At 50.3% G+C, this 25,131-nt stretch overlaps 1 protein-coding gene across 2 annotated transcripts in view; it reads right to left on the bottom strand.

Moving 5' to 3' along the window:
• Window positions 1–3,483: 3,483 nt before the first annotated feature.
• Window positions 3,484–25,131, bottom strand: part of FAM107A (family with sequence similarity 107 member A) — a 31,209-nt gene continuing 9,561 nt past the window's right edge. The window contains exons 2-5 of one of the 2 annotated variants that reach the window (XM_013303380.3): window positions 21,928–21,991; window positions 11,900–12,074; window positions 7,954–8,110; window positions 3,484–6,774 (exon numbers count right to left, since the gene is read on the bottom strand). In XM_013303380.3, coding sequence (XP_013158834.2) covers window positions 6,667–6,774; window positions 7,954–8,110; window positions 11,900–12,074; window positions 21,928–21,991 — 504 coding nt within the window. In that variant the 3' untranslated portion in view covers window positions 3,484–6,666. Of the gene's footprint in view, window positions 6,775–7,953; window positions 8,111–11,899; window positions 12,075–20,471; window positions 21,080–21,927; window positions 21,992–25,131 lie in introns of those variants that run through there. The other variant, XM_005229975.3, reaches the window with a different exon arrangement.

Raw genomic sequence — 25,131 nt, 5'->3', positions numbered from 1 at the left:
GCGGGCTGCGCGTCCAGCGCCCGCTGAGCGGCACCCTGCCCTTCGCCCCCATGTGTCATTTTTGTGGGTTTTTTTTTTTTTGGTGTGTGGTTTTTTTGTTTGTTTGTTTGTTTGTTTTTTCAGCCGGCCCCGGGTTCGCCTGGCTGAAGGTTTTCCCAGCTGCCTTACGGCGCTGCTATGGCACTGCCTGCGGCCCTGCTGCGGCCTGCGCTGCCAGCCGGGACACAGGGGTGTGCTGTGCAGGCCGGGCCTGCCGTGGGTGAAGGGGGGCTGCCCCTGCCGCCCCTGCCCCTGCCGCCCCTGCCAGGTCTGGGCTGGTGCCCAGTGGGCACAGGCTGGCAGCTCAGGCCCCGCTGGCTACAGTGGTACGAGCCCACAGGAGGGGTCCCCCCGCTGCCCACCGGCCATCAACGAACCTGCGCCGCCGCTGCTGCTGCAGACCTGCTGGTTTCTCACTGGAAACTGCTTTGTCAGGGAAGGAGGTGGAACAGGTGGGACTCACCGTGCCCTGGAGTTGCTTCAACATGAGAAACTAAACAGAGGATAAGAAATTGTATGTAGTTTTGCATAACTGTAATATTAAGGCTGAGCCTGAGTGAACCAAGCCCAGCAGCCGTGAGGAGCAGCAAGTCAGAACAGCTGACGGGTAAGGGAAGGTGCGTTAGGGATGAATCTGGAAGCTTAAAGATGCTGTGTGGCTCTCTCACCCTGCCACAGCAATAGGTACCTCAATAGGTGATTAGAGCAATAGGGTGTCCTATGGATGTGCTGCTTGGTATTCTGGTCCCTACTGCACAGCATCACATCCTACGGTGGCTCGGGGTTGCCAGTGTTTGGGAGGCAGTAGCATCTTTCTGACGTTATTTGTGGGCTTTCTTTGCTTACTCTGCTGTTTTCTTCTGCTGCAGTCAGAAGCTCTCAGCCTCATGCGTCTTGAGTGCTGTTTGCAATTCAGCTAGTGGATCCTGATCTGCTGAAGGAAAGGCAGGGGATGGCAAGTTGGAAGAAGCCTGGCCCTGAACCCGTTTGCACCCTGATGTTCATGCAGGCTGGTATTTGGGCAGGTGTGGGTGCTGCCCGGGTAGGTCATTGCCAGCCGGCGTTAGGGAATGCTGGCAGAGCTGCACAGCCGGCAGCGCCCCTGCACACCTTGGCTGCACGTGCCCATGGGGTGCCCGCAGATCTCATGGGCTGCGGTGGGAACCAACAAGATCCACGAGAGCACGCGGTCATGGTGTGTTGGAACACACCACCGTTATCGTGTTGCTGATAATTTTGCATTTTTCCCCGTTTCCATAAGCCTGCATATCCCTGGTGTCATGTCCGACTCACAGGTTTCACGCGATGCTTTTATCAACGCAAAAGCAGTCACTCTACGGCAGTTTTAGATCATTTTGGGAAATTATCTAAATATAGAGAAATACCTGGACAGGCAGAAGAGAATTCCTGAGAAGGGAATCACCCAGGGCCAGTGTGACGGTACCGCTAGCTTGAGGAAGAAAACAAGAATTTGCCATTTCTGAGACAGTAACAAGAAATAAACATGCAGGAAAATGGAAGGGTTCCCTGAGAGGAGGCTGCACTGCAGGAGGCTGCCTGGAGGGCACTTCAGGAGGGAGTGCACAGGAAAAGAGATCTCAGCATAACCTGGATAAATTGCAAAGCTGGTATTGAAAACTCTGGCAGTAAGAAAAAATCCAGGCAATGGAGCAGTTTGTGCATAGCTAAAAGGCAGTGTGTCCTTAAAGAATGGAAATGATTGTTTCTTTCTCTCTCCCATAGAAGATGAACTGTCACGGTACGTGTGGCCACTGTCATGAACAGTGTGGCCAGCAGGGCCAGGGCAGTGACCGTCCTACTGCAGTGGGCACTGGTGCGGCCGCACCTCTGACCCTGGGTTCAGGTTTGGGCCCCTCACTCCCAGACAGACACTGAGGGGCTGGAGCGTGTCCAGAGCCGGGCAGGGGCTGGGGAAGGGGCTGGGGCACAGGTCTGATGAGGAGCAGCTGAGGGAGCTTGGGGGTTCAGCCTGGAGAAGAGGAGGCTCAGGGGGGACATATCGCTCTCTACAACTGCCTGAAAGGAGGCTGGGCTGGGCTGGGGTCGGTCTCTGCTCCCAGGTAACAAGCGGTAGGACAAGAGGAAACGGCCTCAAGTTGCCCCAGGGGAGGTTTAAATTGGATATTAGGAAAAATGTCTTCACTGAAAGGATGGTCAAGCACTGGAACAGGCTGCCCAGGGAGGTGGTGGAATCATCATCCCTGGAGGTGTTTAAAAAAACACATAGATGTGGCGCTTAGGGACATGGTTTAGTGGTGGGCTTGGCAGTGCGGGTTAGTGGTTGGCCTCGATGATCTCCAAGGTCTTTTCTAACCCAAGTGATTCTATGATATGAATGACTGCCTTTGGCATCTGCTTGTGAAAGGAGGTGTGTAATTAGTGTAAGCAGTCTTGGGGCACAGCCCACTGAAACCTCGCTGGCTGGGGCTGCGAGAGGTTGATCAAGCATTTTACCAAGTCCTGCCTGAGCCCCCCGGTCTCACACCTCACCAAAGGCCAGGCTCTCCAGTGAAGGTGTTTCCCTTTGTGTGGTTTGTGCCAGGAAATGAAGTCCGCAACCTGCTATGGCAGGATAGCAACTGAGCTGCTATTATAAGCGGTAACAAGGTAGGAAGATGTTTTGGGAACCTGACCTGAAGAACAGGTTTAGTCAAGGAGCCCTCATCCCTAATGATGAGCTGACTGCCCACACTGGTGCCGCAGGGTGCGGAGGGCCGGGAATGCTGTGTACCTCCCGGTGTGGCAATCCCAGCGGATACCTGGTGGCAGAGAAATGCATCCAAGCACCATCTCTGCCTTGTTCTGAGTGGGGAGCTGGCGTCTCTGCTGTTAAGGGTATTGCTAATGAGACAGAGAAGTCCTTTTCATTTGCTTTACTGCATTTAGTTTCAGTCCTGGCTCTCGGGGACCATGGTGTGTGACCTGGATGTGTGAAGCATCCTCTCTTTTTCTTATCTATTTAATCGGTGGTCTTTTGTTGCTGCTAAACCTCTTTAAAAATGTTTTAGAATAATGAGGTGAGCTGACCAGTGTGAGGATTACCTTTCAGTTCAAAATGGAGTTTTTGAATTAAATCCAAGGGCAATGTGTTTCCTTGGCTTTGTGGGTCTTATCCTGCCAGGCAGGTGGGCATTTTTGGCCAGTTAGAAATCAAACATATGGGAAGTTTCAGTGTACAAAGCCTGATTCCACAATTTTTGTGCCCTTAAACTTTCAGTAAATTGAGATGAAGTCTGGGAATAAGCAATAGAGGCAGCATTGGGTGCGGATGATGAAAACAGCTCGTTGATGAGTAAGTTAACACAGCACTAACAAAGGAGTTGCTGTCAGACTTCACTGATTTTTATGTTCATTCAGTTTATTTGGCTGTTGTCCGCTTGCATCCTTGGAGCTTTTTCAGTTCCTTGTAGAAAGAGCAAAATGTACAATCATAGTTTAGTTTATTTCTTCAGAAATGTCCACATTAAAAGGTATGAGTTAATTAAGTAGAGTTGCATGACATATATTTTTATATAAATGTATAAACACCAACACAGAATATAGACTGTATACCACATAGGCAACATACACAGTGCAAAAAATTGTCCCCGTCAATACTCTGATAATCTGTGTCTTCTGGATACACCACGTTTATTCAGGAATGCGTTTTAAGGGCATAGGGAAGAATTGGTTTAAAAGAAAAAGAGACACAAAGATACCCCCAAATCTTCCTGTTGATGCCTACACTGATACTTTTTCGGGTGCCACCTCCATTGCTGCCACACCATGAAGCACAAGAGCATTGGTGAAGGTTGCCCAGGCTCTGGGTCTGAGCCCAGCCAGGGAGGCATTACCACTTCGCAGGGGTGTGAGGAGCTGTGTTGGAAGATGCTGTGATTTTTAAGCCAGCATTGAACAGTAAAAGTATCATTTCCCATGTGCCATCATGGAGGGCTGGAGCCTGCAGCTCTTGCCGTGGATGAAGCACCGTGTGTCCCACTGTGTGCCATGTGGATGCTCCAGCCTGTCCCGGCCCCGCGGGAGCTGCCAGCACCGGCTGCTTGGGGTTTGGTGTGGGTGTGCAGCTGGGTGCCGGCTCTCAGCCCGCAGGGTCCTGGTGAGCTGCCAGGTCAGGGCTTTCTGCTGTCTCTCCACCGCTGGAAGGACTTCCTGTGACTGTTAGATCAGCCTGAGTTAGGACAGTGTGACCTGGCCCTCCCTTTCCCTTCTGGACACCTGCTGAGAATGAGCCAGATGCCCCTTAGCTGTCATGGACTGCACTGGTGTGCAGCCCCACTGTGCTGGGTGGGCACTGCATCTAAGGGAAACACTCATTTTTTTTCACTCTGATAATATTTGCGTACTCAGGAAGACCGCAGCAAAATATTTGCAAGTTTTTCAGTGCTGATCTGAGCACTCAGCTTACCCAGACCTTACCGGATGGCTTCAACCCAAGGACTTGTATAAATGCCCCTGTCCCAGCCCGGGTGAGCTGATAACACTGGTGCATATGGAGTGACAGATTGCCTCTCCTGGAGTACATGTCCATCTGTGGCAAAATTACAAATTAATTTGCTGAATTTTTTTTGAGCTCTTTGATCAAGGTTACTTAATCTGTGCCAGAACCCCTCACAAAACCCCCAGCACAGTAATTCTGGCTTGTTGTTTAAACTGATGTTACCTATGGAGTATCATACAGCATTCTTTACAGCTGTGTACAAACATCCTTAGTAACACCTTTTTTTTCTTGGAGAAATTTGGCTGTTTTTTCCCCCTGAAAAAATGGTCAGTGCTGCTTCTTCCTCATGGTTTTAATCATAACTTATATGAAAAGCTTCTCAGTTGGGAGGGGTGTAATAAATCCATTTAGATCTTGTTTGACCCTTAGTGACCATATGCACTGGATTTCTGAAATAAAAACTTTAAAATGAGCGTGATGAGCAAGGGGTTTAAAATTCACGGCAGAGACAGTGCTGTGGGGTGGGGCTCTCCAGGACTGAAATGGAGTGAAGGGCTTTTATGTCCAGTCTGTCGCAGAAGCCTCGTACCTGTCACTGCTCGTGATGTGGTGTGGCTCAGATGTTTTACTCAGGCTGCCAGGTCGAACAACAGCCCTCAAAATTAAACACCCCACTAGACCAGGGAGACTAGGGAATGGATTAGTAACTTTTTAATAAATATGTGATAAATGCTTAGTTTCCCTTAATTTACATATGGATCCACTGCAGATGTGGATAGTAGGTATTGTTTATCCAGGTATTACCTTCCCAGCTGACTGGGTCCATTGAGGCTTGCCATTCGAGAGCCGGTGTCCAAGGCAGTTGGTGAGTTGTGCTGTTTAGGCTTTGTGTCAGGGCTGATGTGGGAAGCAAGAAGCTGAGATATTCCTGGAGGTGCAATTTCAGCTCTAGATGTGGACACCTCAGGGCATGGGTGCTCCGTACGTGTGGCAGGCTCTGTCCATGTGTGGCGCAAACACACGATCTATCTCAGCTTTGCTATACCAGCAGCAAGAAGATTTTTACTTTTTCAAGGTGGTGGCTGCAATGAGGGAGCTCTGACCTCTGGAAAAGGGGATGAAAAGCACTGACAAAGGGTTTTGCATCACCACATACATGCCCTGTAGCCCCTGGTGCCTACAGATGCCAGCTGTGTGCAGGGTGGCTACCAGGACACCAGTATGACATTACCACATTGACACTTCTCAGTCACATGTCTGGCTGCTGGGTAAGGGGCTGAAGCTCAGTCGTCCAGGGGCAAGAAGCAGTTTGCCTGTCTGCTGCATCTGCAGGGACCTGCTGCCTGGTCACTGCGCGCTTCCACACACAGCCATGCCGAAAACACCCAGCCTTTGCTTTCTGCACAGAGCGTTTGCCTCCCGCTTGGGGTGTTGATGGTGTGGTCCGATGGATTTTCTGCCTGAGCATGGAACTGCCTAAAGAGCTGTTTTCAAACAGGTTTGAAAAGCAGTTTAAAGATGCTTGTGAATAACAGTTGCACCTGCCTCTGCTGCATTGGTACGGGCACACAGAGGCTGATTTTTCTAATAGTACGGGTGTGCTGCTGGTACACACAGCCTCAGCCAGGCTTGACTCGCACACTGGGGCAATACCAGTGACCCTTGGGAAAGCCATTATGGTCGCCTGGGCTGTTCTCAGTAATACACAGATTGTCCCTTTTAGTTACCAGGCCAGGTTTCCAGGAACTTCTCCAGAGCTGCAGCCGCCCTCCTGTCACCCAGTGCCTGGTGAGCCTGCCTCCAGGAAGAAGCAGGGGTCCCCCAAACCATCCCTCCACAGACTTCCCTGGCTTAAACAGTCGCTGTGTTTCTAGGGTTAACCAAGAGTTAGCTGGAGGTTAGCATGTACCCACGATCTGGGGGGAAAAAAGAACATAATTTCGCTCTGCATCTCCCCGTGTGAGTACTTCTTCGGTGAATACTGCACCTTTTCCACAGTGGTACCTTACTGGGCTGGGGAAACCTTTTTTGTGCCTTTACTGGAGCAAGTGTTAATAACCATAAGCAGCCCCAACGGTGCAGGTGTGAATGTCCACCATGTACAGAGATGTCAGCGTGTGTGTGTTAGCGCCGGCCTTGGTAGGATCCCTGTTGAGTTTTGGCAGAAGCTACGCTGCTTTCTCATCCCCAGTCACCGTTGATGTTCTTCTCAGGTTTTCCTTGACCTTAATGAATTCTGGTGCATGGTCTTCCTGCTTCTCCTGCTCTTTCTCCAGCTGTAAGAAAGAAGAGTCACCATTAATTTGTGCATACTGAAGGACAAAAGTGCGTCAGCGACATTCAAACGGTGGGCTTTGTTATTGCTGGGTGTCCAGTTATTATTGCCCAAAGTTGAGTGTGTGCAGTGCACATGTCGGTGCTCTCTTTTTCCAAGTCATTATGCCAGAGCCATGTTCACCCTTCGTCTCTTTTTCTGGCCTCCTGAAAAATTAAATTATTTATTTTTATCCTCCAGGGAGGAGCATCTCCAGCAGAAAAGCAGGGGAGTGCTTCACTTCAGACCTGGCATGGAGAAGAGTGGAGGAGGTTTGAATCCTTCCCAGCAAAAAAGGCCTCTGAGCCTGGGGAAAGCTCTCAGCATTAGTTTATTGTCTAAGGGGGTGTAAGTCATCGTACTGCCTCACTTCTATATGCAAGGTCTTTATGGATCTGTCCCTGAATCACCTTGTTTCGTATTCCTGGTTCTTTGAGAGTGCTGGGCTTTGATTTTCAAGTGATCTTAGCTTGGCTGATAGGCTTGCAAGGGAGTTGTTGTGTCATTAATGAAATAAAAAAAAATCATCCATTTGCAGTGCAAATACTGGCAAGTAGGACAGGGAATGACAGTATTTTCAATGGCCGCAAGCCTGCTTGCTGCTTGCACCGGTGTGGGTAAGAGGGCAGAGGCAGTGCACCTGGGGCACAGCTGTGCTGCTGACAAGTACCCGTGCTGAATATTGTTTTCCCCAGACATATTTTTGGCCAGGGTACATGCCAGGAACTGCTCCCAAAAGCAGCTTGGGTGCGATTGCAGCAGTGTTTGCATGTTCCAGCACTTGTGCAGCCTCTCACCCTGCACCCCAGGGTCCTAGGCACCCCCATGGTGGGTGCTGCAGCAACCCCCATGCTATTTGGGGTGCTCTGAACTGGAAAGCACACTCCAGGGACACCATGTGGTGTCAGTGGTGTGTGGTGGAGGTCCTGGGTGAGATGGTACAAACGGGGTGGATCCTGTGAGGATAAGGGTGCTGCAGCTGCATAGTGCAGCAGTGAGGGATGTACTGTGGCTCCTGTTTTATGCAGGGGTAGCAATGCTAGACCTTGGGTTGAGCCTCAGCTCACCAATCTCCCCTGTGGTCTGTGCCTTGTACAGGGTGGTTAGGATGAGCCAGGAATGGCTGAAAACTCAGTTCTACCTGATCCAGCCTCTGGTGCCTCTTTAATAGCTCTTTTTCAAAAGGAGACTGCAATTTCTTTGCCTCTTCCTCTTCCTTCTTCTGCCTGATGAGCTGGTTTCGCCGTCGGTGCTCGAGCACCCGCTGCAGCTCTGGCTTGCTCTCCATGCCCAAACCTCTGTGGATAAAAAGCAGATAAATCAGGGCCAGAGTGCCTACCCGCTGGGGTGTAATCACTGGCAGCCCAGCAACCCCAAAACTCTTCTCGGTCCTAAATGGAAGCGTGGGAGACCTGGTCCACAAAGCAATCCTGGTCCACAAGTCCATCCACACAGTTTTGAGGGTGTTGTGCTGCTGGGAGGGTGCCTGGGGTGGGCACAGTGTCTGCTGCTCGTGTGTGGGGCTTGTGGTGCTGGGGGGTTTGCCCATCCCATTGCATTGAAGCGCTACAGCTTTCTGGGACGGGTGTGGAAGTGGGACCGTCCTTTGGCTCCTGCTGTCAGTTTGAATGATGTCGGTGATGGATTCAGCTGCGTTGAGGGCATTTTAAATCATGCCTATTTTTTTTCCACCAGCAGGGGTAGTCATTGATCTGCAGTAATTGTCCTGGCCGTACCTCTCCTCCCAGTTGCATCCCAGCTTTGCTACACAGCTGAGGGCTAGCGGCCCCCCTGTTGACATGGAGGGTTTGGGTCAAGGGGCCAAAACGAAATGTCCTTTTCCCCTGGAAGCCGAGTGTTTGTGTTGTGGATGGCACAGGTGCCTGGCTCTCCGCCAGCCACCCGAAGCATCTCAGATGAAGCAGGACTGCTCCGAGCCCTGTTCTGTCAGGGAAAAGATCCATGTCTGATCACGGGAAAAGAGGCATGGCAAGGACAAGCAGCCAAGGCATAATTACATGGTGTAAAGATGAAAGAAGTTCTCCAAACAAATTCCAGAAACCTAACACTTTGAATATTGACATGCCTGAATTTGGACACTAAGATTTACCTCCTGCAGGTGACCCCGGCCACCTTCCCACCAGCCTCTGCCCCGCTGGGAGCTTGGGAGTAGGTATGGATGAGTGGGGATATGGGTGAATGTGGAACACGTCCCGATGTGCTCCTGTGTGGTTGTGGGAGGCTTCCTGCCCTTCTAGGGTAGTGGTTTGACCAACTCATCTCTTCCGTGCCAAAAGGAATCTGCCTTCGTAAAATCCATCAGCTTCCTGGCTTAAATCACTAAAAGCAGTGACTCTGCCCCACCAAGCCCTAGCCAGAGAGGCAAAACCTGAAGCTGCTGGGTGACTTTCTTTTTTTGCTGAATTCAGGGAAAACTGTATTGCAACTACACAGAGCTTCGTGTCGCTGAAGAACAGGTAGTTAGGAAGTGGCCAAGACTGCATTTACGCAGGCTATCTTCTGCAAGAGCAGCTGGAGTGTAAGTAATCTTGCAAGAAAAGACAGGACTAGAAGTAGTTGACTGAAGCTGTATTTTTGAGGAGAAGGAGTTGAAGACCTCATAGCTGTCACACATGGGGAAGGAGTGGGGCCTCACCACTTTCATGGGCTGGGTTTAACAGTTGCTTAAATCAACACGCTCAGAGTATTTACAAGTCCTGTTGTAATGTGTGGGGTGTTTGGTGTTCCTGTGGGTGGAGGTCTGTTTTGAGACAAGGAGGGGACCTCCCCATGTCTGTGCTGAGGGCTTGCCCAGGGCACAGGGGGTCGGGGTGCACTATTAATGCAGAGCTCCTCAGCACCGGGAGGTTTCTGGTGACCAAACACTGGTTGGACTCTGCTAAGGCTGTTTGAAAGCAGAGACCTCAGACCCTATGGACTACAGAGCTTTCTTGGCAAAGTGGCAGGTGCTGAGGTGGTATCTCACATCATGGGAAACTGAACTGGCAGGCAGCGGGAGAGGAGAGGGAGAATGGGAGGGAGAGGGAGATGCTCTCCAGATGCAGCAAACATTTGCACTGTCACAACATGGCTTGGGGACCAGTGCTTGCATCCTTCCAGTGGCATGTTTAACAGTGTTTCTTATTGTAATTTCTTTTCTTGCTTTATGACAGGACAAAGTTCACGGCAACGTCAGTGAGGGTAGCTGTAGCCTTTGCCCCAGAGCTTTCATGATGGTTTTTCAAGGCAGGAAGAACTTGGATGCTGCAGAAATGCTTTTCCCAGTGCTTGAGAGAAGGCAAATCTGCCTTGGCTTGCTGGAGACACAGCCTGCAATGTTGCTGTGGATTATTTGTTACCACTCTTTGATTTAATCAGCCTGTGTTGTTAGTACCCGGAGGTGTTGACTAAGATAAGGGTTTTGTTGCACAAGCTGCTAATTTGAGTTGCTTCTCCTTGCTGCTTGGAAAAACCAACAGCAAAGCAGAAACAGGAGCAAGTCATAGATGCTTCTCACTCCCCTTCTCCCCTCTCTACCTCTACTGTAACGTGTAGCAGGAGGCAAAAGTGGTGGATTTGAGAGTGGCAAGAAACCAGCAACCATGGATTATTGTTTGCAGTAGGGTTTGTTTCATGTGTTTGCTGAAAAATATTGAGGAGGCTAGAGCCAAAGTAGGTTTACACTGCTGGGTGAGATGTACAGGACTATAAGGAGAGGCATCAGGAGATACAGGATGGCTGCAGCGAAGCTGCCTCCTGCCAGTATCTCACGGCACAGGTGGATGTAACATGGTGGCAGGCACAGAACTGGAATACAAAGTGGTGACACTCTTTTTGTTCGCCAGTTTGAAGTTCAGCTCAGTCTGGTGCCGTGGGGTCTGTATCCCATCTGCTACCATCCATCTCTGCTACCTCTGTCGCAGGGATTTCTTGATTCTTGGTTTCATCATGGTGAGATTGGAATAAAGTCCTGTGAGATCAAAGCCGGTGCTGGTAGGTGAGCCTTTAAATTGAGCAGTATCAGTAGGCAGGATATGGTCACTCTCAAACCAGAGAGATTAAAAAAATCTGGCTGCTATAGTTACTTCTGCCTTGATGCTCGAAAACAGCCTGGATCTGATCCCTGTAATTCCTCGTGATTCTGGGAAAATCAAATCAAACCCAAGCCCAGCCAGTGCCAGTATTGATTAATGCTCCCTGCTGGCAGGCTTGATTGTTTGCCGAATTAATATGTGTCTGGTTCTCTTGATGACTGTGGTCCTTTTGAACAGGGCTGTGCTCCTTTTAATTAGACAGCCAAAGTGCTATCGTGTCAGAATATTTCAGGGTGTTCAGAAAATGTCAGTGTAAAGCCATCAGATTTCTTGCTGTGCTTAAAAGCCTCTGAACTGAGTATGCTTTTATTGCACTCACGCTCAGACAAAGGAATGATGTGGTTATAGGTTCTCAGTCACTGGTGTCGTTTTCCTGATGTTGTATCTGTACCCCCAAAGAGTTATATTGGGGTGATGGGGGAGGAAGTCAGGAATGTGAATTCTAGCCTGTCTTCACCTGCTTAATTCTTAGGGAGACGATGATTAGCCTTCTCCTTGTACAGATGGTGCTTTCCCAGCTTTCAATGGCTCCATCCAGCCTGCACCTCTTACTGCCTCTGGGTTGACCTTAAAGCACACAGGAATGCTGTACATTGCTGGGGACTTGGCAAATCAGTGATGGAGACAGAAAAACCAGGACCAGGGAGAAAACATGTGTAGGACATTATAAAGGGGCTGTAGGGATGCCTTGCATCTTTGGGCGCTTGTAGCTCGAGGTAAGTGGAAATGGCAAGCAGCTCCAAAAAGTGCTAGCCTGATGATGCTCCAGGGTGGCAGAGCAGGGGGCTTTTGTTTCTGCTTTGGTTTTAAAAGAAACTGTCACATCAGAGAAAAGAGGAAAGGGCCACAGCAAGGTTTATGCTGTGTTTGTTAGCAAGTGAAGGGGTTTATCGTGCCTTTCCAACTCACAGGCTATTGCTGGCATATGTGCCCTGGCTGCTGAGCTCAGCACCTCCCGGACTTCTGCAGCAGCAGGCTGCGACCTCCTCTTACCTTTTGTGGTTCATCAGCAGCTCTCTGTGCAGCTCTTGGTGGCTCTTTGAGGCTTTTACAGGATTTAGGAGCTTTTTGGGTTTGATGAGGTCTGGGTTTCCATCTATGTAGTCTGGGTGAGTCAGGATATTCCCACCATCTGGTCGCTCCCTCTGTATTTCAGTGTACATCGATGCTGCAAGGAAAGAGGGGTGTTTGCGTGAGAAGTCTCACCCTGCTGTGGTGTGGGAACTCGCTGGAGCTCTCCTCCCCTGGACAAGGCAGAGGAGAAGAGATGGTGCCTGCCCCAGCTGCTTGACACCCGCGCTGCTGTCTCTGCACACATGCCTCCCTGTGCTGGTGAGGTTTTCAAAAATATCCCTTTGCATTGTTGATGAGACACATATTAATTAGATCATTTAAATTACTTGCCAGCTGCTCGTTTCAGTGGCTGCAGCATTTAGTGCCAAGGATTAATTAATGCAAGACAGGTCTAACTAAAACTGGAAACAGCTGTGGATGTGGACTGTGCTGAGTGGCTGCTTTGGCCGTCCTGGCTGAAGCCGTTGGTCCCTGAGCACGAGGGGATGCTGTGGGCTTTGAGGGGCTTCCAAAACACAGGCCTGGGGAAGGGATGCTGTATCTGAAACCTCTTGTCAAGGAAACGTTTTGCTGATATCCTGCTGGCCTAACAATTGGGATCGAGCCCAATGCCAAGAAAAGCATAATTCGCCCATGCAGTATGTGGTCGTGCTGTAATAATTTGTATGTTCTGGATGCAAGAACAAGAGCCCACTCTTTTGGAAGTGATGACAGCTTGGATTTCAGGCAAACCACAGGGCATGGTCGCTGTTGGTATTTTTCTAGTGCTCTACATTTCCCCTTTACAAAAAACCCTATACGAAGTGTGTGCAAAGCACAAGTTACAGACAAACAGCCCGCAGCGGGCTGTGTCTTTAAATGCGGAGCACAGTGGGGCTGCCTGCAATTATTCAGTGTACGGTCTAATCAGGGGCTCAGAAAGAGCAATTTATTCCTGACTATTCACTTGAACAATTTGGAAGTTTACCAGTAAGAACAAAAAGTCCCAGGAAAAGGGTGTAGGCAGCTCCGTGCCTCTAAGTATCTTGTTATTACAGTATTTTTGGGGGCCTAGTGTGAAGTTAGATGGGTTGGTGGAGCAGCAAGGAAAACAGTTGTTCAGTAATGTTGTCTCTCTCTCTTTTTGCAATCTTGTGTGTAAAAGGAATAAAACCCTTTTAAAAGAGAAATCAATAAAAAAAGGCAAGGGAAAGCGAGCTAGGTCATTCTTTCATAGTAAGTACTTATCAAATGTGGAGTGGATTGCAATCAAACAGAATTGTGTAAGGAATAATACTGCTGAAGAAATGATTCAATATCAAACAACTTCTCATTGAATGTTAATGTGGCCCGTGCTCTACTGCTTTGGGAACAAAGAAAAACAAATCAGCGCCCATTACATGAGTGTAATTGGGGTGAATAGTTTGGTACATATTTAAAGGGCACTTGGAAGCTGGAACCAGTGATTTCTTGTATCAAATTATTTTCCACTAGGATCATACATCACTGCTGGCAGAAGGGAAGGTGGTGTGGTTTGCTGTTTGGTGGCAAGTGCCAGGCTGATTCAAACCCCTCAGGGGCTGGACTCCGCAGGCTGAAGCTGGGGGCTCAGCGTTGCCTTCCAGAGAGATGCAGGGACTGAAGAACAGCCAAGGGTTAAGGCAGCACAATTTCATGGCTAATTTCTGTTAGATGACAGCCAGGTTTCGAACAGTGAGAAAACTTGCCAGGTTTTCAGTGGGGTAAAATTGCTTTGGTTTTTTTCTTCTTCTACTTCTTCCCTTTTTTGGTCTTTTTTTCACAGAGGAGGCAGACAAAAGACAAGGAAGGAAGGTAGATAAGCAAAGGTTTGTTTTGGCATGAATGAAATGGATGAGCTCCCATTTCAAAAGGCAAAGCAAAGTCTTCATTTTTCAAGCAAAAAAGTCTCTCCATGGAGTAACCTAAATAAAACGCTGGTGTTTTTAATGGAGACACCATTTTTGGATAGCTATACTAATACACTAGCCTCAGTGTCACTGTGTCGTCCTGTCACCCTTTCCCTGCTGTTCCTGTGCTGTCATGTAGACCAGAGCCGCTCCCAGTGACAGAGATGCCCACACCTGCTTGTGTGCTGGGCACAGCAGGAGAAGGGCTGGGGCATACTGATCTTGGATTTGTTCATCTTAAATCTACCTGTTGTGCTCTGCTAGGGGATAATGCAGTGAGCAGTGAGCATGGAAGGATTATGTGGCCAACCAAGCCTGAAGGACCAACCTGGATGCCAGAAATGGCCGTAACTCTAGTGACTTTCATGGTTTTTTTCTATATGAAGTAGCTCTCAGGCCTTGCTGCTAAGCTGAACTAGCTCTTGGGGTACTGGTGCAGCACTGTTACTTATAAAGTACTTTTTTTTTCCTCGTGAGTCTGTGATGTATGGGTTTCCTTTTGCAGCTCTGGAATGGGAGTCTCTTCTTCCCTACCTCCAAGACCTAGATCCCGGGAGATTTTCTGGGGGCAGTCTGTCCCCATGTCCACATAGGGCTAACGCCCAGTAGCGTACAAGGCTATTGCACAGTGTCACCCAGCCCTTCAGTTTGGTCTTGTGGTGTTTCCACCCTACAGATGCCCAGGATGGTTGGGAAGGGCCCCCACCCCCCACCTTGGGGGACCCTCTGCTTATGCAGCATTTTGGGGGAGCACCGCAGCGAGCCTGGAGGTTTTGAATTGGCTGATATAGTTATTTCCAGACTGCAGCCATCAAACGCTGCATAGCTGAGGCTTGCAAAGAAGCAGCGATTTAGTAACCTATTTACTGAAGGCAGATGGGGAACTTTTCCCTGAAACTAGTAGAAATGAAGAAAATACTGGGAAGGAAGGAGTGGGAGGAACTGAAAGTGACTGGAAGCTTTTCTGGCCAGGGGGCTATTAAATCAGCATGCAGAAGTCCTCATAACGAGTTCAATTTGACTGAACAACATTGTGGGGGCCAGGACACGGCAGGTAGATCTGAGCTTGGTTTTCGCTGCACTAGATGTGCCTAGTGGTGTGCAGACACTGACCCCGAGGGTTTGGCTTCCAGTGGGTGTCTGAACTGCTGCCCCAGGGACAAAATCAAAGCCCTGACCTTGTCCCTGACTGGGACTGGAAGGAGGCTTGAACCTCACTGCGTGAACAGCACTTTAAACCTTCAGAAGACCTTAGCCTGGAACAAGTCAAGGAATGCCTTCATTTGCATTGAGCAGAAAAAGAAAAATGAGAGCATAAAAATATTGGTGCACCTGAAACAGAGCTTGGGGTTATGCTGGGAGTAAGGACGGGGCATCCTTTCTCCTGCAGGTTGGCAGATAGGGACCCAGTGCAAAATGTTTCTCATGGAGTAGATTGATCGTCTTCAAGACCTGATGTAATTCATGCCCGTGTAAGGGGAGACTGACTGCTATCAGGCTGCTTTTTGCCATTATTTATAGTGCTGGAGGTATAAATCAAGCCAGGTCTCTGCAGCGGATTTACAGCAGGACGTCTGTTTTTGCATGATTCAGCCATAGATCAATGAACAAGGCTCTGCTCTGACACCTCCTTGGCCACCACCATAAATCAGCAAAAGGTGCTAGACATTTTTATATTGTTCTTGGCAAGATATAAACAAAAAAATACATGTTCATTTTAATACCCTCTGCTGTGCTCAGAAAGACAGTGTGACCTTTTAAATAGGTCTGCTTTGGAGCATTGCTCATAAAAAGCTAGCTGTATTTGCTTCAGCATGCTCAGTTTTTTGCTTGCTTTTAAATATTTTCCCTTTCCTCATTTCTAGAAGCCTGTGGCTTTCTAGCAAAGGTACATTTCCAAGTGACTTTTCTGTAAGTAAAAAGCAAGAGTGCCTGGGTGTGGAGGCCAGGGCCACTGGCAGATACCTGGACTTCACACATGGCGTTATCTCCTCTCCCAGCCGTAGCTGTGAAATGAACTCCCAGTTTTCTAGGAGACTCCACAGGCAATATTCAGCATCTTTGAGATGGCCCAGAGACCAGCCACCCTCCTGCCCCAGGGTGTGGGACTGACTGGAGGAGAAAAATGACATTTTAGTATCTTGGTCTGTTCTGACCTAAATCAAAGCCCAAATGCCTGCTCTTACTGCCTAGAAATGCTTATAAATCCCCCAGTTCCTGGGACATTTGCGATAAAATCACCAGTATGCAATCCTGGGGCAAACTGTTTCCAGTTCTGATTATGCTCAGTCCAAATCTTTTGGGAAATGGGGAATCAGGCAGTTTTGGTGCAATGTTTAACACCTTTGAAAACCTGAATGTTGCACAAAATAAATGAAATCCATCCTACTAGAAGTGTAAAATGCGGTGTGCTGCTTGGGGTGCTGAGTGGCTTTTGTGCAGCCCAGGGTGAGGAGAAAGGTTTTAGCCTGATCCTGGAGAGGAGGAGCAGGAGGACTGGCTCATGCCCAGGGACAGGCGTGGGACACAGGGGCTCGGCTCTGGCCAGAGCTGAGCTATTCTTCCTTTTGCCCTTCACAGAGCATTTATTTAGGATTAAGCAGCTTGTCTCTCAGTGGTGGGTTGCCCTGTGAGCCCCTCGGGACCGCGTGCCGTGTGTTGCTCCCTGCGCTGCCGCTGGCAGCCTGCTTCACCGTCCTGTCGGGATGGAAATAATCCCCAGGAATGTTAAGGGGATTAACGGCCCTGGAAAGGGCAGGTAACCCGAGGGGTGCAGCTCTGCTTGTGGCTGCCTGCATGGCTCCAGCCATTCTTCGCAAGGGGAAAACCAAGAGAAATTGAAAAGAAAATTATGTGTAGCTACTGGGTATAGAAAGCTGTAGGGTGGAGGTCTGGGCACCTCCCCAGCACCTCTCGATTTGCAACTGTATAGGAGAACGGAGGGTGCAGCAGGACACAGCTGCTTTTTGCAGGTTTTCACATGAAATGCCTCCTTCCCCTTGGCTTTTGTTTTGCCAAGCTCTCCTCGCCATCCTGCCCCTCTGCGACCTGCTCACCCTTCCCCTGTGCATCCCTCAGCCCTTTTCCGTGCCACCTGCAAACTGAGTTTCTCGTCCTTCAGTGCTGTCAGCAGCTCCGCTCTGCAACATGCCCTGCCCCCTGCAATGATGCCCTGTTGGTTCTCAGCATCCTGAACTCACCAAGCTGTCAATGCCCTCCTCTGCAACACAGCTCAGTGTTTAGCTTTAGCTGAAATCTATCGAGCAAATGTAGTTCGCAGTCTTTTATTTCTGCTGTCTGTGTCATTTGAGAGCTGATTTTCCAACTAGAGCGTCTCAGGAGAGTTTTGTCAATAGGGGCAGATGATGACCAAACTGCTTTTGTTAAAGATACTGTGTGGACATCCCTTTCTGGGCAGAGAACGGGCCTCTGCGAAATGCCATCCACATAAAAACAGGCAGAAGGCATTATTCTGGGAATGGGATCCAAGCTCAGGGGATATTGCTATTTGTAATTCTGTGAAACGCTATTACTTGGTGGAACGGATGAGACTGGGCAAAAACCTGAGGACTCCCAGGGTCAGAGCCCTGGATCTGGGTTTGTAAAAACTGCTGACCCAAGGGACCGTTTCCTGGGCAGAAATGATCACTTAAAACTGTGGCTACAGGGGAGAACAACTGGTTTTCTGGATGCCTGGGATCTGTTCATGGATGCAGCTTTTTAGAAGAACTGACAGATTAACGAAGGGCTGCTGAAAGAAGCTGGTCATACATATCCTGCGAGTAAGGTGACTGCAAAATCAACACACCCAGGATGGTTTGGCAAGTAACCTGGCACCTGGGAAATGATGTGGGTTTCTGACGCATTTCACTGCAAACATGAAGGGGAACCTTCCCTTTTCTGGGCTGTGGCCCCCGATGGCATCTGCTCCCCAGGATGAGGGTACCATCCCTCACACCCCTCTTGGGAAGACTGAGATGAGCGGGCATGTCCTCACCCCCTGCAATGGCGGGCAATGCAGGTGGAGGTGCACAGGCACTTGACACTAGCCTCAGTTCCTTTCAAGCACTGGTACACGTACAATTCTACCTATTAGCCAGAAGTCCACATTATTTATTTTTTTTTTCATTTTAGAGCATGAATGTTCAGTCAATGCACTTCCATTGTCTGAAGTGGAGCTGGAGTTTGGCCCTACAGATTTTCCTGTGAGTGTAACGGCAGAAAAGATCATGCTGTATCTTAAGTCCTACAAAGAATGAAGCTGAAAGTTTCTCTTTCATTTTGGATTCTTGAATTGATGGCATTTGCTAATTTGCATGGTTTTCCTAACATTAATTAATTGTATTTTAGAAACACAGTATAGCTGGGGCTCGTGGCATCATGGGGCAGGGACACAACCATGTGTCGGTCTCTGTGTGCCCCAAAGCTTTGTGTGGTGAGAGCAGCTTTTGGGCGTGCAGATGAGTTGCCGAGGATCTGCTGCCGGTAGGACAAGCATGTTGACAAGCTGGGCACTTGCCTTTGGAAGCCACTTTCTGCATGGGCAGTGGGTTCAGGGCAGAGCGAGGCACCCAGATACCAGCTTTACTGAGCCAGGTGTGGGTGCTGCCTGATGGGGGGGTGCCCAGTGCCTGGAAGCCCTTTGGTGGGTGGGTCCCCACAGCTGAGCCCACAAAACGCACCTTAATGCCCCAAATAATCCATCTGTCGCTTACCCATCGTTAGGCAGCTGAGCCGGGAATGAGATACCTGTCATTCCTTCACATTAGCTTAATGATTGCTGTGGCTCACTGCCCTGGTGAGGGATGATGATGACGTTAATGATGACAATGATGATGATGATAATGATAATAGTAATAACAATAATAATAATGATAATAATAATTATAATGTTGATACGGTGAGTCCAAAGATCGGCAGATGCTAATCGTTACCGTTCGTGGATGAGGTGGTACCAGCTCCCATCCTCACTGTGATTTTCTTCCCCTCTGGTTCCTGCCGTGCCGGCAGCTTGGGAGCATCTCATACCGATGGAGCTGGCACGCTCCACCTTGCTTGTCACCAGGCGACCGTATCACCGATAAATGATACACGTGCTCCGGAAAGGAGGCAAAGAACCTTTGTCTGCTTTTAATCTATAGTTTTAAATAATTAAGCAAGGCTAATTCTGGTATTTATAATGCAATAGGGTGAATGTAACTCGATGTGGCCACCGTGGGAAGCAGCATGCAGCTATCGGGTGGCTGCCTCGGGGCAGCAGGCGCGTATGCCCTGGTCCCCTTGCCTTTGCTCAGCCCTGACGTTCAGGAATAAACCCCACGAGGCTGCAGGGCCAGAACGGGAAAGAAAACTAATAGAAGTGTGGAACAGGGCAGGGGGACACAGTCCTGCAGCTCCCAGCACATCTGCCACGTCACCACCATTTCTGCCTCTGCCTCTCTGCTGAACACATTCTGGGGGTAGGGCTGCCCACCAGTACAACCAGTGCTCCCCACCAGTACAGCCAGTGTTCTCCCACCAGTATAGCTAGTCTCCCCAGTCCAGCCTGTGCCCCAGGTCCTGCCCACCCTTGCTGAGCATCGTGGCAGCACTACAGCCCACAGGTCCCGGGTCCCCCCTTTACACCAGCATCGCACCTGCCCAAGGGGGGAACAGAGTGGGCTCTGGGCTCAGCCCAGGCTGCTCTCGTGCCCCCACCTGTGATCACCCCAGGTGTAAAGGACCCCACAGGTCACCACGGTCACCTGCTGAGCTTTGCACTCATGCACATGTATTTAAAAGAGAGAAATCCTGGCAAGTTTGGGACTAGTTGAGCTGTCCGGGTGCGTAGAAGTTCCTGGTTCCCTGTTTTGTGTTGGCTAATGTCAGAAATGTTTGTACAGTCAGGCAGCAACAAGCTCCCCTCTGCCCGCAGGCAGGATTGGGTGTGCTGGTTAATAATTTCATTTAACTACCTTGGACTGTGATAAACAAAGATAACAAGGCTGGGATCCCACTCTGTTAGCAATCACCAAGGGACGTCAGCCTGGTGCCTTTGCAAGCGGCATGTGGAGCGGCTTGTTTAGTTTTGTTAAGCAGTGACAGATGCTTAACAGTCTTTCTTGATAATCGCAAACTTACTTTTAATATCTCTTCAAATATTTGCTCTGTGCATTTGCCTGCCTATGATACCAATGCATATCAATCATTAATGAATGTTTTAAGGTAGCTCAAAGGTATTTTGTTGAATACAGAGAAAATCCTTCCATGCTGATTTGTGGGGATAGTATTAGCAAGTACCCCTTGTTCAGCCCCATGCCGCTCCAAGAAGGTTTGAATCACAGCGTAGGTTTGCTCTGGGAATTTCTTGTGGGATACAGGTCTGTTTTGAAAGGCAGAAGCAGAAGGGCAGCTCCTCAACCAGCGACCAAAGTATTACAGCAAACATGATATCTCAAAATTGTAAACAGGGTCCGAAGTCACCTGTGCCTAAACACGTATGCAGTGCAGACGCATCCCGGGGGGCTCAGCAGCCCGTCCCGGCAGCGGGGAGCTGGCAGAGGAGCAGGGACCCCCCGGGGCAGCTCAGGGGGCCCTGGGCTTACCTGATTTCCTCAGCGTGGCCCTGGGGAGCCCAGGGGGCAGGTGTTGCCCCGTGTCCCACGACATGGGGCTGCAGGGGCTGAAGTTGCTGCTTCTGCCCGGCTGTGCTCGCGCCTGTGTGACTTTTGGCCGGGTCCGACGAAGCTGCCTGGCTCCTGCCAGGTCTCTTCGGTGGGAGCAGGGATGGAGGGTCACGTGGAGGTGGCTGCTGCACCGGCTCCCTCCCCGCTGCTCTCACCACCCCACAGGGACCCCACTGGGGGCTGCAGCTCAGCCGGCAGCAGCCGGTGGCCTTCGCTGCTCCTCAGTGCTGGTCCCAAAGGTCTCTCTGCCACCCTGAAAACTTGCTCCCTTTGCTCTTCATTGCCGGATGATGTTTTCCCAGGATGGATGAACAAGCTAATAGTTTTTTCCCCCCAAAGCAAACAGCTCCATGCATGCCCAGGCACCTGAGCAGCCTGCTCAGCACAGCTGCTGCTGCTGGCAGAGAGGTCGCATCCCTGCTCCACCGAGGACGATTTCTCTTAAGTGTGCCTTAACCACGCTCCCAGAGAAATCAGATCGCCCCAGAGGAAGCCGCACGCCCACTCTCTTTAGCAACCACTGCAACAGCCAAGCCCGGCACCAGGGCAACCGCTCGAGTTATCGTGATTATTCCCTGGCGTGTTGCAACACCCTGTCATCTACCAACTGCTGCATGGTCCAGGGGGAGCAGCTGCTGCACCCTGCGGGTGAGGGCTGCGGGAGGGAAAAGCAGCCCCTGCATGGGGGCCACAGGCATCCTGGTGGCGCTGGGGCTGTGTGGTGCCACTGCATTGCTGCCCCAGGCTCCTGCTGCCCCAAGTCATCCTGCTTAGATGCATCCCCTGCCTGGATTGGGTCCCTCATCCCCATCCTTGCTGTGGCTGGAAGTACCATGTTGGCTGTCCCTGAATTGCCATGGCCTGGGAAACCAGAGGCTGCAAAGCTGGGGGAGAAGAAGGAGTTAGACCACCCCAGCAGCTCCTCTTGGCTCTTAGATGGGTGCTGCCCTCCAGCTCTGGCCAGGTCACCCTGTGCCAGCCTGCAGATGCCCAGGTTCTGGTCCCAGGAGGTGGGCAGGAATGGGGAGAGACCGTTCCCACCCAGAGGAAGGGGATGAGGGAAGCCGGGGGGGCACTGCTGTGGTGCCCAGCCACATTCACACACTGCAGCACCCATGGGGGCACACACATCACAGCCACCTCCTGGCCTGACACTCCTGACTCCGTGAAGGATGGGAGAAAGAAGGGAGGCTGCCATGGGCAAGGAGGTGCTTATTCACTTATCTTCACCTCTCCACATTTTGCTCCTCTCCACATCCCAGCATTCACCCCAGGTGTGTTTTCAAGCCAAGGGCTCAGCAGTGCTGGGTGTGACAGAAGCCCCAGCCCTTCCCAGCTCGCCTGGCGAAGCCCACCATGGGGCACTGGCACTCACCCGAGCTGCTGCCTCCCGGCTTCCTGCTTCCACTCGGATACTTGGGCTGCAGGGAATATTCTTTCTGGAAGAAAAGACAAGAAAGAAGTGGGAAAAGACTGTGCAGGTATTGCTCTGTTACAGGAGATGAAATGTAGGAGGAGTTGCCAGTCATTTGCTACTAGACACTTTAAAAAAATTTACTATTTTTTTTTTTAACCTCCTGACCAGGAGCTATTAAATTTAATTGATGTGGAGCATCAGATACAGGAGATGAGAGGCAGGCTGGTCCACATTCCCCTGTGTGTGGCGTGTGCCTACATGTGCTTGTGTGAGTGCGGTCAGCCCGAGCTGACCAGCCTTGGGTCAGACGTGGGCAGGGTTTTGAAGCTCCCACGCAGCTTTTGCCCCTGGACCAAGACTGTGGCGGAGGAGAGGGCTTTAAGTGGGGAGGCTGTGCAGTTTGTCTGCTCAAACTGCAATCTGCCTCACAGCCCACGTGTGCCCCCTGAGCTTTTTGTGGCTGTGCAGATTCCCCTCACGTCACCCATTGCCCTGCAGCCTGACTGCTTACTGCACACTTAAAAACCCCCACATCTGGCTCAATTTTGAACTGAAAAAGAGATAGCTGTACATCTGTACTACTTTCCTTGAGGTGCCTTTGAATAGGTCTCTGAATTCACTGGTGATGCATCAAAAGGGGAAAACAGCATCAATTTAAACCCTGTTTGAGCTCCCAGGTGAGTGTGGTTATGGCTGGTAGATGCAGGAGTGGGAAGGGGCTGTGATCCATCAACACTTGCTTTTGACTGAGTAAAACAAAATTGGAAAAAGGCCAGTTAAAATTTCTGGACGTATTTCTGTCCAATACACCCTAGTGCCTGACCAGCTGCACATCTGGGCTCCTCTGTGCAGGGAAGGGGGTTTGAGGGGTGCTTGGGACCTCCTGCCTCGAACCAAAAGACTTTTCATGGCAAAGCTGTTTTTCTGGAAGCTCCTTGCACAACATTTCTCTTTGCTACCTAAATTAGTAAGCAATCTCAACCTTTGCTCATGAGTCTTTGGGATTAACAAAAAGCCTTTGTATTCCCCCGGTAGCTCCCTGAAGGTTACTGTGTGATGGCAGTTGATTGCTGGGTGATAATTTTATCTGGAATGGCTCCTGCTGACAAGGGGTTGCGTCATTCAGTTAAGTGCCCCTGTGTCTCTTACGAAGTGGCTTTGTGTCCCAGAAGGTGGCATGGAGAGCTCATTGCAGCATCACTCCTTGTGTCTCCTGTGCCCCATGTTGTTGTGAATCTGGTGAGGGTCTTGTTTGGAGGTATCACCCCCAGACAAGACAGCCCAGGAGAGTCCCCATGCCAGCAGCTGGCAGAAGAGCCAGGTGGCTCCGGCATGGTTCTGGCATGGCTCCAGCGTGGTTCCAGCACAGCTCTCCAGCACATGTGGCCACAGAGGGTTCATTTCTTGGGACTTGGACTCTGCCCTGCTGAGGAAGCGATGTGGTTTTTTTTTTTTATTCAACGTGCACGTGGAGAGAAAATAATACTGTGCCGAATGTGCACCCAGAGCGTCACTGATGGATGGCCATATGGTTAATTCATAATGCTGGAAAGAGGAAGATGGCTCTGGGGCAGCCCACAGCTAGTCCTCATTGCTAGGGCTGTACATCAGATTGGCTTGTAGCCGCTGATTTACTTTGCTAGTGATGTTGGCTGCTGGCTGTCATTTTTCTAGGCAATTGCTGTGGCACCAGGAGCTTTCTTGTGTGGACATGTCTCCTGTGTATTAAAAAACTCCAGACATGTCAACTGAGTGCCCAACACAAATACTGGCTTTTCCATGGTTGTGTAATGCAGACAGCTGACATTGCAATGACAGTGAGATAACGCTGCTGCCAAGATGGGCTTGCTGGCCGCAGCGCTGGGGAGCCTTGATGCTGTGAATTACGGAGCAGGCAGCTCTGCCTGGCCCTGCCTGCCTGTATCTTTATTAAATCTCCACTCTCAGCACAGGGTTGGGAGTGCAGCGTCACTGCCAGTCATGTCTGGGCTCCCGATCTACAGACAAAATTCTGTCCTTGCTGAAGTCACCCGGGGCTGGGACTTGAAAGCAGATAACATTTCATTTCCCACGGCAGGGCAGTGATGGAGGCTGGTTAAATATTTCTTCCACTGGGTTAATGCTAGATGTTGGCTGAGTGCCGCTTGTGGTGGTGGGACCGGCTGGGCAGCTCAGCCCTCCCTCGAACTCTGTGCGCCCCGGCCCCCAGCACAAACTTCGTGCAATCCCATTACAACCTAGAAGTCGTGCTGGCTGCACTGTGGCGGTGACCTTGGTGGTGGCAAAGCCAAGGGCAGGGGACCTGTAGGCTGGTCAGAGCTCTGCCTGGTCCCTGATACCCCGTCACCTCTGTGGCACGGTGTGGCTGGAAACACTCCTGCTAATCTCTGCTTGAGCCGTTAGTGTGTTTGCAGAGCAGGATGGCTTCTTGCACCTCCTCGCTCACAGAGGGTAGTTAATGATTCCCAGATGATAAAGACTTTTGCCTGCTCCCCAGGGGACAAAGCCGACCCAGCTGGGCAGGGGGATGGGTACCACAGGAGTCAGAGGGCTTCATTTGTCACCTTGAGGGCTTGGATGGGGAGGGTGTATTGCAGTAAATGGACAGAAAATGCCTACTGTTTCCCCAAAATTTCTTTTTCCATGTGAAAATCCCTTCTGTGTGCCGTCCAACTGCATCTTGCCAGGGGTAAGAAGTAGTGATAAAATCTGGCATCGCATAGTAATACTATGTGCCTCTGCAGGTGAGCAGGACAGACGCGTGTGCCGGGTAGATGAAGGAGAAGCTGCCTCAAGCCCATCTGGTGCTTCCATCAATGGCAGCAGCAACCAGCCTGCAGTGGCCCCGGCCAGGGAATTTCTCCAGCAAGAGAGGGAGGATCCTGGAGACACTGCTGATGGGAGCAGGTACGACTTCCAATCTGCAGGCCAGCTCCTGCATGGGATCCCCAGCCCGCTTTGACCATGTCAGTGAGGACACCTACCACTTGAGCTGGAATTAGCCTGGCTATTAAGTGGGATTAAATGCAACAAAGGAACACAAAGTATAAATAGTAAGTAGTTTCATGCTGTACTTTTACTGTTCTATGTTACTCTCAAACATCCTGGGCATCATTACATCCCAGCAGGACCATTCCTGGCCCTGACTGATGCACAGCAAAG

The sequence above is a fragment of the Falco peregrinus genome, chromosome 5 (genome assembly GCF_023634155.1).
Source record: "Falco peregrinus isolate bFalPer1 chromosome 5, bFalPer1.pri, whole genome shotgun sequence".
In the NCBI taxonomy this organism is placed as follows: domain Eukaryota; kingdom Metazoa; phylum Chordata; class Aves; order Falconiformes; family Falconidae; genus Falco; species Falco peregrinus.
The sequence above is the reverse complement of the archived record's forward strand: the minus strand, read 5'-3'. Positions and strand labels throughout refer to the sequence as shown.